Genomic DNA, 14775 nt, shown 5'->3' with positions numbered 1-14775 from the left:
TGAAAGGTGCTATAGGAATGTAAGATCTTTCGTTTGCTTCTTTTAACCCTTTCAGGTGCGTATCTATGCAGATGTTGTCATTAATCACATGTGTGGAGCATCGGGTGGGTCTGGGACACATTCATCCTGTGGATCGTATTTTGACGCTGGATCCGAAAGTTTTCCTGCTGTTCCCTACTCTTCCTGGGATTTTAATGATGGCAAATGCAGAACTTCGAGTGGAAATATCGAAAACTATAATGATGTCCACCAAGTAAGGAGTGTTTTTATGTTTAACCCCACCCCTCGGTTTGTGTTTCTTTCCGGCTCATCCACATTCAAACTGCTTCCCACGGTCCAGTCACACTTCCCTTGTATCCTTCACCCTACTGCAGCCCTTCAACTGAGCATCTGGGCAAAACAAATTCATCTCAACTGCGAGTTTTGCATCAGCACCAGAAACATTAACAAAGCAGATCACCAACTGGCTGTCCTGGTCCCACCCTGCCAATGAACCATAGAGAACCATAGAAAATTACAGCTCAGAAACAGGCCTTTTGGCCCTTCTTGTCTGTGCCGAACCATTTTATGCCTAGTCCCACTGACCTGCACTTGGACCATATCCCTCCACACCCCTCTCATCCATGAACCCGTCCAAGTTTTTCTTAAATGTTAAAAGTGACCCCACATTTACCACTTTATCCGGCAGCTCATTCCACACTCCCACCACTCTCTGCGTGAAGAAGCCCCCCTAATATTCCCTTTAAACTTTTCTCCTTTCACCCTTAACCCATGCCCTCTGGTTTTTTTCTCCCCTAGCCTCAGCGGAAAAAGCCTGCTTGCATTCACTCTATCTATACCCATCAATGCTATAGTTAAATCCCACCAACGCCTCTACTTTCTCAGGAGGTTAAGGAAATTCGGCATGTCCGCTACAACTCTCACCAATCCGACCAAGACCGCAAGAAACTGCAAAGGGTTATGAACGTAGCCCAGTCCATCACGCAAACCAGCCTCCCATCCATTGACTCCGTCTACACTTCCCACTAAGGGGTTTATAGAGTTGCAGATGGTTGGAAACCTTCAGGCCAACGATCAATTGGAGAGATTGGGCGAGCAAGAGGGGGGCGATGGCCTCGCGATAACATCGCTGGATTACTATTCCAGAAACTCAGCTAATGTCCTGGGGACCCGGGTTTGAATCTCGACACAGCAGAAGGTGGAATCTGAATTCAATAAAAAAAAATTTGCAATTAGAAGTCTAAAGATGACCTTGAAACCATTGTTGATTGTCAGAAAAACCCATCTGGTTCACTAATGTTCTTTAGGGAAGGAAATCTGCCGTCCTTACCCAACCTAGCCTGCATGTGACTCCAGAGCCATCGCAATGTGGTTGACTCTCAACTGTCCTCTGAACAAGAGCAACTAGGGTGGGCAATAAATGCTGGCCAGACGGCGACGCCCATGTTCGATGAATGAATTTTTAAAAAGCCACAGGATAGAGGACACGAAAGAAGGAAATGGTTTGGCGGAATAATAAATAAGAAGGAATTGTGCGGAACATTCACTGGAATATATCAGACATATTCAGGCAGTCACACCATCATCCTCCACACCTTCCAAAATCAATGAATCCAATGTTCCCTTCCACCTTCTGTAAACTTTAGCTCATCCAGAACGGTGGGGCGGCACGGTAGCACAGTGGTTAGCACTGCTGCTTCACAGCTCCAGGGACCTGGGTTCGATTCCCGGCTTGGGTCACTGTCTGTGTGGAGTTTGCACATTCTCCTCGTGTCTGCGTGGGTTTCCTCCAGGTGCTCTGGTTTCCTCCCACAGTCCAAAGATGTGCGGGTTAGGTTGATTGGCCATGATAAAAATTGCCCCTTAGTGTCCTGAGATGCGTAGGTTAGAGGGATTAGTGGGTAAATATGTAGGGATATGGGGGTAGGGCCTGGGTGGGATTGTGGTTGGTGCAGACTCGATGGGCCGAATGGCCTCTTTCTGTACTGTAGGGTTTCTGTGATTCTATGAACTCTGCTGTCCATAAACTCATACCAAGTCCCATTCACACATTGCCATTTAAGCTCGCTGAGTATTGACTTCAAATAGACCTGGTTTTCAGATCATTCCATGACCTGGCCCTCCCTGTCTCTGTAATCGTCTACAGCCCCACCACCCTCCAAGATCTCTGTGCTGCTCCCATTCTGCCCTCCGATTTCTATCGCTCCACCAATAGTGGCCATATCATCAGGTGGCTGGGCCCCAAGCTCTGGAATTCCCTTTGTGAACCTCTCCATTCTCCTTGAAAACGCTCCATTGAACCTTTTGGTCACCTGGGCCAGTATCTGTCCCCCTGTGACTCGGTCTCAAAAGAAAGGAAGAAGCTCTTAAGATAGCCAGTAGACTCGATGGGCCAAATGACCTTTTCTGCACTGGAGAGATTCTATGATAAGTTGTCTTTGTTGGATGGTTTTTGAGAATTGAACCGAGCGTGTTTTCCGACAGGTCAGGGACTGCCGGCTCGTGAGCCTTCTGGACCTCGCATTGCAGAAGGATTATGTGAAGAGCAAGATTGCAGAATACCTGAACAACCTTATTGATCTGGGCGTGGCCGGATTCCGAGTAGATGCATGCAAACACATGTGGCCCGGAGATATGGAAGCTATCTTCAGGCAGCTGAACAACCTCAACACACGCTGGTTCAGCAATGGCTCCAAGGCTTTCACCTATCAGGAAGTGAGTCAACTTGTTCCCACTCCCGCTCTCCCTGAACCTCCACATCACTCAGGATTTATGCTTTTAATTTCTCAAATTCCAGGTGATTGATCTGGGGGGTGAGGCCATCAAATCCTCCCAGTATTTTGGTCTGGGACGAGTGACTGAATTCAAATACAGTGCCAAGCTGGGTATGGTGGTGCGCAGGTGGAATGGTGAGAAGATGGCCTATTTAAGGTAGGAGCTGAATCGAGCCTTCATTTGTTACTGCTGTTTTGTCAAAACCCTGTAAGGTTGGTTCATGGAGAGAACTGAAATGAGAAGGCTCATCTTGCAAGATGCACCTTCCACAACCTCAAGACATCCCATGGCACTTTACAACCAATGAAGTTTGATTGTTTGAAGAGCAGCCTCTGTCGTAATGCAGGAAACACTGCAGCCAATTTGTACACAGCAAAATCACACAAACAGCAACGTGAGAACAATCACATAATCTGTTTCTTTGATTTTGACGGATGGACAAATATTACCTTGAGGATACTGGGGAAATTTCCCCTGCACATCTTTGAAGTGGTCACATAGGATATTCACCTCCATCTCAGTGGGAGGTGGGGGGAGACGCATTGGGCATCTCTGACAGTGCAGTACCCCCTCAGTACTGACCCTCTGACAGTGCAGCACTCCCTCAGTACTGACCCTCTGACAGTGCGGCACTCCCTCAGTACTGACCCTCTGACAGTGCAGCACTCCCTCAGTACTAACCCTCTGACAGTGCAGCACTCCCTCAGCACTGACCCTTTGACTGCAGCACTCGCTCAGCACTGACCCTCAGTACTACACTGAGCATGTCAGACTGAACTTTATGTTCAGACCTTTGCAGTGAGACCTAAACCCAATCCTTCAGGCTCAATTTCAACCTTGGATTTGTCGTCACCCTTTACAGAACCTGCTTTGTTTTTCTTACTGTTTCTGTTGTTATTTTATTTGATGTGTGCTGGCCTTCCCGTAGGGTTTTGTCATCTGCTGGTCATTACCTGGCAACAGTACCAAAGACCTATGCTCCTGAACTCTTTGGTGAGGCCTGAGGTCATGAAAATGTCATTATAAATGCAATCTCATTATTCCTGTCAATTCAAGGAGCAATTTCTATCTCTACTTGTGTGCTAACTCTTGTGAACTATTTGTGTGCAGGAACTGGGGAGAAGGATGGGCCTTCATGCCCACTGACCGGGCATTGGTCTTTGTAGATAACCATGATAACCAGAGAGGGCACGGACCTGGTGGCGCATCCATACTCACCTTCTGGGACTCCAGGTATGGGTCACGTGCCAATGCTCTTCTCCCACAAGGGTGAGGGGGCAGGGCACTGTTGTATTTGAGCCCATATTACTTACAATCCAAATTACAGCTGGGCATAGTTAGTTACATCTGGATACTTAGAGAAATTCAAGGTAGTTGAGAAAGAGAAATCATGTTAAACCTATTTATTGATGTTCTTTGATGGAATAATATGTGCTGTAGATAATGGGGAACCTGTGGACATACTGTACTTGTATTTCCAGAAGGCATTTGTTAAGGTGCAACATATAAGTTTATTGCGGAACATGATATAGTGAATAACCAATTAGCCTGGATAGGAGACTGGCTGGCCAGCAGATGATCGAGAGTATGCATAAATGGGTCATTTTCTGATTGAAAGGATGTGGTGATTGGACTACCTCAGGGTCTATGCTGGGGCCTCAACTTCTTAGAATTTATATCATTGAGTTAGATTTAAGAAGCAAAGGCATGGTAGCTAAATTTGCAGATGACACAAAGATAGAACAGTATATTGTGAAGGGGACGTAAGGAGGTTGCAGATGGCATAGATAGGTTGAATGGGTGGGCAAAAATCTGGCAGATTGAGTATAATGTGGGAAAATGTGAACAAAGAACAAAGAACAGTACAGCACAGGAAACAGGCCCTTCGGCCCTCCAAGCCTATGCCACTCCTTGGTCCAACTAGACCAATCGTTTGTATCCCTCCATTCCCAGGCTGCTCATGTGACTATCCACGTAAGTCTTAAACGATGTCAGCGTGCCTGCCTCCACCACCCTACTTGGCAGCGCATTCCAGGCCCCCACCACCCTCTGTGTAAAAAACATCCCTCTAATATCTCTCACCTTGAGCCCGTGACCCCTCGTGAATGTCACTTCTGATCTGGGAAAAAGCTTCCCACCATTCACCCTATCTATCCCCTTCATAATCTTGTACACCTCTATTAGATCTCCCCTCATTCTCCGTCTTTCCAGGGAGAACAACCCCAGTTTACCCAATCTCTCCTCATAGCTAAGACCCTCCATACCAGGCAACATCCTGGTAAACCTTCTCTGCACTCTCTCTAACACCTCCACGTCCTTCTGGTAGTGCGGCGACCAGAACTGGACGCAGTACTCCAAATGTGGCCTAACCAGCGTTCTATACAGCTGCATCATCAGACTCCAGCTTTTATACTCTATACCCCGTCCTATAAAGGCAAGCATACCATATGCCTTCTTCACCACCTTCTCCACCTGTGTTGCCATCTTCAAGGATTTGTGGACTTGCACACCTAGGTCCCTCTGTGTTTCTATACTCCTGATGACTCTGCCATTTATTGTATAACTCCTCCCTACATTATTTCTTCCAAAATGCATTACTTCGCATTTATCCGGATTAAACTCCATCTGCCACCTCTCCGCCCAATTTTCCAGCCTATCTATATCCTGCTGTATTGCCCGACAATGCTCTTCGCTATCCGCAAGTCCAGCCATCTTCGTGTCATCCGCAAACTTGCTGATTACACCAGTTACACCTTCTTCCAAATCATTTATATATATCACAAATAGCAGAGGTCCCAGTACAGAGCCCTGCGGAACACCACTGGTCACAGACCTCCAGCCAGAAAAGTTGCTCACTTTGACAGGAAGAATAAAAAAGCAGAGTTTTACTTAAAAGGAGAATCACTGCAGAATTCTGCAGTGCAAAGAGATGTAGATGTTTCAGTGCATGAGTCACAACAAATAAATATGCAGGTACAACAAGTAATTAAGAATGCTCATGGAATGCTATTCTTTATTGGGAAAGGAATTGAACATAAAGGATGATGTGCTGCAGTTATACAGGACACTGGTGAAACCACATCTTGAATACTGTGAGCAGTTTAGGTCTCCTTATTTAAGGAAGGATGTAAAAACATTGGAGACGGTTCAGAGGAGGTTGACGAGATTGAAAGCTGGAATTATCAGATTGTCATGTGAGGAAAGATTGGATAGACAGGGTGTGGTAAACCACTGTTAAGCTTTATTGCCTGTGTGTGTGTGTGTGACATGCCTGGGCATGCCCCTGCCGGCCCTGCCTGAGACTCCTCCCCCGCTGGTCCAGGTATAAAGGTGACTGCTCCCCACCCCCTGTCTCAGTTCCTGGACCAGTTCATCGGCATGGGTGTGCTCCAAGTCTTTTGCGAATAAAAGCCTATTTGTTCTAGCATACAAATTAGTTTTTGCTTGATTGATAGTGCATCAATTTTATTCGCAAAAGTTTTGGGATGGAGCAGATACTAAAACCCGATAGACTTGAATTGGATTCTCAAGCCGTAGGAGTCTCTAACAGCTTCGATCACTGGCAGCGATGTTTCGAAACTTTCCTCACCGCCTCCACCTCTGTCGTCCGGACCGAAACCGACAAGCTCCACGTGCTCCACGACTGGGTAAGCGATCAGGTATTCTCGATGATTAGAGATGCTGAAACTTACGAGGATGCGATCGAACTTTTAAAAGGCCAGTACAACAAACAGACTAATGTAATCTACGCCAGACATCTTCTGGCTACTCGCAGACAACAGCCAGGAGAATCGGGCGATCAATTCCTGCGTGTGTTGCGAGCACTTGGCAGGGCCTGCAACTGCAAGGCCGTAACAGCCGCCCAAAACACTGAGGACTTAATCAGAGATGCCTATGTCACGGGTATCAGGTCAAACTATATCCGACAACGACTGCTGGAACAGGGTGCGCTGGACCTATAAAAGACTGTAGCGCTTGCCGACTCATGAGAGGTGGCCTTCCGTAATCTCGAGGCCTACACCCCCGACCACGGGGGCGCATCGTGGACGCTGCAGTCGCCACCACCTCTGTACTCGGGAGGGCCGCAGGCCTATGCCACGTCCCACCAATGACCCGACCGCTGCGGCAGTCTTCGGAGGCCTGAAGCGCTACTTCTGTGGCCTGGGGAAGCACCCCCGACAATGCTGCCCGGCGAAGGATGCTATCTGCTCCGGGTGTGGAAAGAAGGGCCATTACGTGAAGGTATGCAGGGCGAAATCAACCTCCAAGCCCAGTAGCGCCGCGTGCGACCTGTGGGGGCCGCCATCTTGGGCGCCGGGAGCCGCGTGTGAGCCGTGCGGGCCGCCATCTTGGACGCCTTCAGCCACGTGGGAGCCATGCGGGCCGCCATCTTGGATGCCTTCAACCGCGTCTGAGCCGTGCGGGCCACCATCCCGGACGCCATCAGCCACGTCGCAGAATCCAACGGTGGCTTCGGTTACGCTGGACCAATCCAGGCCTCACCAACTCGCCAGGTCCATGATGGACATCGAGGTAAACGGTCGCACTACAAACTGTTTATTTGACTGTGGGAGTACGGAGAGCTTTATTCACCCTAACACAGTGAGTCGCTATTCCCTTTCAGTACTGCCAGTGAAGCAAAGGATCCCCATGGCTTCAAAGTCCCACTCGGTGGATGTCCTCGGGTACTGCGTGACGACCCTGACTGTACGGGGCACAGTGTACAAAAACTTCAGGCTCCTCGTGCTGCCACAACTCTGCGCTGCCGTACTCCTGGGGCTAGATTTCCTGTGTCACTGATGCACATCAATTTGGACACAAGGCTCGAAGCTTCAGTAAAAGAAGGCTTTTATTAACTAACAATGGAGCTATCAGAACTTTAGTACACTATCCCAGACTGAAGGGGTCCCGGCCAGAGCAGGGACTCTTATACCTCTACCAGGAGGCGGAGCCCGACTGGGATGTGCCACAACAGTAACAAACACAGGTGTAACAACCCCACCCTAACCCAACAGCAACAGTAGTACAATCCCACAGTAACATATGTACATCCTTGTAGTACTGGCCAGCCCTGGCTCAGTACTATCCAGTGGGAACCAACGATGGTTCACCACATTCACCCCTCCTTTGAAAACAAAGGCCGGCGGGGTACGAAAACAGAATAAAGTGTCAGCAGTCTATAAGTTCAGACGGTCTGGAGGACCGCACCGTCGTTGTGACCTCCTCAATACTGGCGGCGACACCGGAGTAGGCACCTGCGGTGGCGTTCTCCCCAAAACGGCGTCCAGCTGTTCTTCCACGGACTCACAGGCCGGTTGATCCTGATGAGACGGTAGTGCAGGGGATCCTGACACGCCCTGCGGTGGCGACCATCTTCGGGGCTCAGGCAAGCTGTGCATTGGAGTAAAATTGTTAAGTAATGGTCCCGATGCTGCCCGCGCCGTGTCCGGGGAAGAAATGAGAGATAATGGATTTGTTACTGGGGGTATGGGAGCGACAGGAGTTGCTACGTCCCCTGCAGGCGCCAGGTCTTGGATCGAGACCGTGTCCTCTCGCCCGTCAGGATATGCCACATAGGCATACTGAGGGTTGGCGTGGAGGAGGTGGACCTGTTCGACCAAGGGGTCGGACTTGCGGGCCCTTACATGTCGCCGCAGGAGGACGGGTCCTGGGTACGTCAACCAAGCTGGTAAAGATATCCCCGAGGAAGACTTCCGAGGGAATGAGAACATCCTCTCGTGGGGAGTAGCATTGGTTGCCGTACACAGGAGGGAGCGAATAGAGTGAAGCGCATCAGGGAGGACCTCCTGCCAACGGGAGACTGGAAGACCTTTGGATTTCAACGCCAGTAGGACAGCCTTCCAGACTGTAGCATTCTCTCGCTCCACCTGTCCATTACCCCAAGGGTTGTAACTCATGGTCCTACTAGAGGCAATCCTGTATGAGAGCAGGAATTGCCTCAAGTCATCGCTCATGAACGACGAGCCCCTGTCGCTATGGATATAGCTGGGGTACCCGAACAGGGTAAAAAGATCACGGAATGCCTTGATCACCGTGGCAGCGGATGTATCCGAGCAGGGGACAACAAACGGGAACCGGGAGTACTCATCGATTATGTTTAGAAAGTACACGTTCCGATCGGTTGAGGGAAGGGGGCCCTTAAAATCAACACTCAGCCTCTCGAAGGGGCGAGTGGCCTTGACCAAATGTGCCCGGTCAGGTCGGTAAAAGTGCGGCTTGCATTCCGCGCAAATCCGACAGCTCCTTGTTACCGACCTGACGTCCTCCACCGAGTAAGGCAGGTTGCGGGCTTTGACAAAGTGGTAGAGCCGAGTGACCCCAGGATGGCACAGATCATTATGGAGGGCGTTCAAGCAATCCTCCTGAATACTAGCGCATGTTCCGCGCGAGAGGGCATCCGAGGGCTCATTAACTTTCCCTGGACGATACATGATATCGTAGTTATAGGTGGAGAGTTCAATTCTCCACCGCAAGATCTTGTCATTCTTGATCTTGCCCCTCTGCCTGTTGTTGAACATGAACGCCACGGACCGCTGGTCCGTGATCAGGGTGAACCGCTTTCCCGCCAGGTAATGGCGCCAGTGTCTGACGGCCTCCACAATGGCCTGGGCCGCCTCCTCCACCGCTGAATGCCGAATTTCGGGGCCTTGGAGGGTGCGGGAAAAAAACGCGACGGGCCTGCCCGCCTGGTTAAGTGTGGCGGCCAGGGCGAAATCAGATGCATCGCTTTCCACCTGAAAGGGGATGGAGTCGTCTACCGCGTGCATCGTGGCTTTCGCGATGTCGTCTTTCAATTTCTTGAAGGCCAATTGGGCCTCTGGCGTGAGGGGAAAAGTCGTGGACTTAATAAGCGGACGGGCTTTGTCCGCGTAGTTGGGGACCCACTGCGCATAATAGGAGAAGAAGCCTAGGCATCTTCTCAGTGCTTTTGCGCTAGCGGGCAAGGGAAGTTCAGCAAGGGGGCGCATACGGTCTGGATCAGGGCCAATGACCCCGTTTTCCACCACGTATCCCAGGATGGCTAACCGGTGCATACGGAACACACACTTCTCCCTGTTGTAGGTCAAGTTCAGGCGAGATGCAGTGCGTAAGAAGTTATGGAGGTTTGTGTCATGGTCCTGCTGATCATGGCCGCAGATGGTGACATTATCCAGGTACGGGAAGGTAGCCCGCAGCCTGTTCTGGTCCACCATTCGGTCCATAGCACGCTGGAAGACCGAGACCCCATTGGTGACACCAAAGGGAACCCTAAGAAAATGATACAAGCGACCATCCGCCTCAAAAGCCGTGTATTGTCGGTCCTCTGGGCGAATGGGGAGTTGGTGGTAGGCAGACTTGAGGTGGAGAACACCCGGTACTGCGCAATCTGATTGACCATATCAGATATGCGCGGGAGAGGATACGCATCCAGCTGCGTATATCGGTTAATGGTCTGACTGTAATCAATGACCATCCGGGGTTTGTTCCCGCTCTTGACCACAACAACCTGTGCTCTCCACAGACTAACACTGGGCTGTATGATCCCTTCTTTGAGGAGTCGCTGAACATCAGATCTGATGAAGATCCGATCCTCAGTGCTGTAACGCCTACTTTTAGTAGCGATGGGCTTGCAGCCTGGTACCAGATTCTGAAATAAAGAGGGTGTGGTGATCTTTAACATAGAAAAATTGCAGGCGGGGCGCGTTGGGCAATTTGGAGACTGCAGATGTTCTCCCACTGCCAGCGAAGGGAGTGGCCCACCGTACTGTAGGATCACACTCCTCAAGTGGACCATGAAGTTTAGTCCGAGAAGAATTGGCGCGCAAAGATACGGCAACACAAGGAGCTTGAAACGCTCGTAAATTGTGCCTTGTACTTTCAAGGTTACCACGCAACTCCCTAGCACGGCGACAGACCGGGACCTTGATGCCATAGATATTGTCTGTTTGGCAGGTTGAATCTGGAGTCCACACCTCTTCACAGTGTCAGGGTGGATAAAGCTCTCAGTGCTCCCGCTGTCAAACAGACAATAAAGCACATGATTGTTTACCTGGATATCCATCATTGAACGATCGAGCCTATGAGGCTTAGCCTGGTCCAGGATGATCGACGCCACCGTTGGTTCATGAATGCCACTGCAGGCAGCTGAAGTCGATGCTGAGGACCCCTGCTGGTCGCTCGTGGTCATCGTCGACCAACATGGCCGCCCCCATGAATCGCACATGGGTGAGGGCGCCAAACTCAGCGACCCCTGGTGGTCATACTCCTCCGACTCCGTCGACCGTAATGGCGTCGTCCTGGACTCGCACGTGGACGAACCCCGCGACGACTTCGACGACGATGGTGATGATCCAAGCTCCGAAGAGTCGCAGGCCGCACTGCCGTTCCTGGGTTTCGATCTGCACACCGTTGCATAATGACCTTTTTTACCGCATGCGGTGCAGATTACCGCTTTAGCGGTACACTTTTTTCGGGTATGTTTTGCTCCTCCGCAGAAATAGCACCGCGGGCCGCATGGGGCTGCAGCCGTCGTCTGGCCCAAATGGGAGCACGCCATAACACAGCACTTCGAGCCCGAGGGGCGAGGAAGGATTTGCGACTGCTCCTGCCACATTGTCTCCACGTGGTCCTCTGGATATAAGACTAAGCTCTTCGAAGCCGACTTGAGCATTTCAGCTAATTCGATGGCCTGGGTAAGGTTGAGATTACCCTTTTCTAGCAGTTTGAGACGGATGTATGATGACCCGACCCCGGCCACAAACGCATCTCAGGCGAGGTCGTACATGCTCTGCTCAGCCGACACAGCTTTGCAGTCACAGCCCCTGGCTAGCTGTCAGAGCTCATTGGCATAGTCCTCCATGGTTTCGCCCGACTGCCGACGTCGTGTAGCGAGGAGGTAACGAGCGTGTATCTCGTTAGGAGGTTTTGTATAGCGCTTCTTTAGAAGCTCGAGGGCCCTAGGGTAAGTGGTGGCCACACGGATCGCGAGGTAGACTGTGTCGCTTACCCTCGCATGGAGGACCCGGAGTCTGTCATCATCTGTGGTGACCGCTGCGGAGGCTGCTAGGTAATCTTCGAAACACTTCAGCCAGTGGTCGAAGGTGTTAGAAGCGCCCACCGCACGAGGATCTAGCGTCAGACGTTCTGGCTTGAGGATTTGCTCCATACTCTCCTTTTTTTTTTCTTCCATTGAGAGTTTAATTTTAGTTAATAAAATTGATGCGCATCAATTGGACACGAGGCTCGAAGCTTCAGTAAAAGAAGGCTTTTATTAACTAACAATGAAGCTATCAGAACTTTAGTGCACTATCCCAGACTGAAGGGGTCCCGGCCAGAGCAGGGACTCTTATACCTCTCCCAGGAGGCGGAGCCCGACTGGGATGTGCCACAACAGTAACAAACACAGGTGTAACAACCCCACCCTAACCCAACAGTAACAGTAGTACAATCCCACAGTAACATATATACATCCTTGTAGTACTGGCCAGCCTTGGCTCAGTACTATCCAGTGGGAACCAACGATGGTTCACCACAGTCACCTTAAGAGTGTCACCATGGAGTATAATGGGCCTTTCCCCCCGCTCTCTGTTTGCAATCACCAGTTCTTAGATCGCCCACCGTGCACCACCTGCAGCCTCTCGACCCTTAAAGTCGCCCCTCCCTCACTGTTTGAAAATCTCACCCCCGACTGCAGGCCCATCACCACCAAGAGCAGACGGTACAGTGCTGGAGACAGGGCTTTTATCAGGTCCAAAGTATAACGGCTCCTAGGGGAGGGGATCATCGAGGCCAGTACAAGCCCCTGGAGAGCCCAAGTAGTAGTTGGTAAGACTGGGGAGAAACATCGCATGGACATTGACTACAGTCAGACCATTAACCGCTACACGCAGCTGGACGCGTACCCCCTTCCCCGCATATCTGACATGGTTAATCAGATTGCGCAATATCGGGTGTTCTCCGCCATCGACTTAAAATCTGCATACCCACCAGCTACCTATCCACCCAGAGGACCGCCAATATACTATCTTCGAGGCGGATGGCCGTCTCTATATCACTTCCTTAGGGTCCCCTTTGGCGTCACCAACAGGGTCTCGGTTTTCCAGCGTGAGTTGGACCGAATGGTCGACCAGAACGGGCTGTGGGACACCATTCCGTACCTGGATAAAGTCACCATCTGCGGCCATGATCAGCAGGACCACAACGCCAACCTCCACAAATTCCTCCACACCGCCACACTCCTAAATCTGACCTATAATAAGGAGAAGTGCGTAATCCGCACACGCCACCTCGCCATCCTTGGTTGTGTTGTGGAAAACGGGGTCATTGGTCCCGATCCCGACCGCATGCGTCCCCTCCTGGAACTACCCCTCCCCACCAGCCTCAAAGCACTGAAGAGATGCCTGGGCTTCTTCTCGTATTACGCCCAGTGGGTCCCCAATTATGCGGATAAAGCCCTGACAGCAGAGGCCCGCCTGGCCTTCGACCGCATCAAAGCAGACATCGCGAAGGCCACGATGCACGCTGTAGACAAATCCATCCCGTTCCAGGTGGAGAGCGATGCGTCTAACTTCGCCCTAGCCGCCACCTTTAACCAGGCGGGCAGACCCGTGGCCTTCTTCTCACGAACCCTCCAAGGCCCTGAAATTCGACATTCCTCTGTCGAAAAGGAGGCCCAAGCCATAGTGGAAGCTGTACGGCACTGGCGCCACTACTTAGCTGGTAAACGATTCACCCTGCTCACGGACCAACGGTCAGTTGCATTCATGTTTAATAATACGCAGCGGGGCAAGATCAAAAATGCTAAAATATTGAGGTGGAGAATCGAGCTTTCCACCTACAATTACGACATCTTATACCGGCCCGGGAAGCTCAATGAGCCCCCAGACGCCCTGTCCCGTGGAATATGTGTCAGTGCACAAATAGACCAATTGCAGACTCTCCACAATGACCTCTGCCACCCGGGGGGTCACCAGGTTTTTTCACTTCATTAAAGCCCGTAACCTGCCCTACTCCATTGAGGAAATCAGGTCTATAACCAGACACTACCAGGTCTGCGCAGAGTGCAAGCCGCACTTCTATCGGCCAGACAGAGCACACCTCATAAAGGCCACCCGCCCTTTCAAACGCCTAACGTCGACTTCAAAGGCCCCCTCCCCTCTTCTGACTGCAACATATACTTCCTCAACGTCATTGACGAATATTCATGTTTCCCCTTCGCTATTCCCTGCCCGGATATGACCTCAGCCACGGTCGTCAGGGCCCTGCACAGCCTCTTCACCCTGTTCGGTTTCCCTAGCTATATCCATAGCGACCGGGGATCCTCCTTTATGAGTGATGAGCTGTGACAGTACCTGCTCTCCAAAGGCATAGCCTCGAGTAGGACCACCAGCTACAACCCCAGGGAGAATGGACAGGTAGAGAGGGAGAACGCGACAGTCTGGAAGGCCGTTTTACTAGCTCTGAGGTCTAAAGGTCTTCCAGTCACCCACTGGCAAGAGGTTCTCCCTGATGCGCTACACTCGATTAGATCGCTCCTTTGCACAGCTACCAATGCTATCCCTCACGAAAGAATGTTTGTTTTCCCCAGGAAGTCCTCCTCGGGGACCTCACTACCATCGTGGCTGACGTCCCCAGGCTCTGTCCTGCTCCGGAAGCACATGAGGACCCATAAGTCGGACCTCCTGGTCAAAAGGGTCCAGCTCCTCCATGCCAACCCCCAATAGGCCTATGTGGTGTACCCCGACGGGCGGGAGGACACGGTCTCCATTCGAGACCTGGCACCCACAGGTGCCCCAGGGACCACAACGACCCACAACCCCACACCCCCAACCCCCGTATACAGCACGCCTGAGCCCCAGGAGCCGCCACCACGCACCCGACAATCGGAAGGGACTACAGACGACTCAAGCGATTACGGCTTGGTGCCTGAACCAACACCGCGGCCACCGGAACCGACACCACAACCGGCATTGTGGCGGTCACAGCGGCAGATCAAGCCCC

At 51.3% G+C, this 14775-nt stretch overlaps 1 protein-coding gene across 1 annotated transcript in view; it reads left to right on the top strand.

The window, feature by feature from the left end:
* Nucleotides 1–14775, top strand: part of LOC144497587 (pancreatic alpha-amylase-like) — a 48226-nt gene that overhangs the window by 15238 nt on the left and 18213 nt on the right. Inside the window, exons 3-6 of the mRNA XM_078219028.1 lie at nucleotides 56–253; nucleotides 2485–2715; nucleotides 2798–2931; nucleotides 3886–4008. Coding sequence (XP_078075154.1) covers nucleotides 56–253; nucleotides 2485–2715; nucleotides 2798–2931; nucleotides 3886–4008 — 686 coding nt within the window. The remainder of the gene's footprint in view (nucleotides 1–55; nucleotides 254–2484; nucleotides 2716–2797; nucleotides 2932–3885; nucleotides 4009–14775) is intronic.

The sequence above is a fragment of the Mustelus asterias genome, chromosome 8 (genome assembly GCF_964213995.1).
Source record: "Mustelus asterias chromosome 8, sMusAst1.hap1.1, whole genome shotgun sequence".
NCBI lineage: Eukaryota > Metazoa > Chordata > Chondrichthyes > Carcharhiniformes > Triakidae > Mustelus > Mustelus asterias.
The sequence above is the reverse complement of the archived record's forward strand: the minus strand, read 5'-3'. Positions and strand labels throughout refer to the sequence as shown.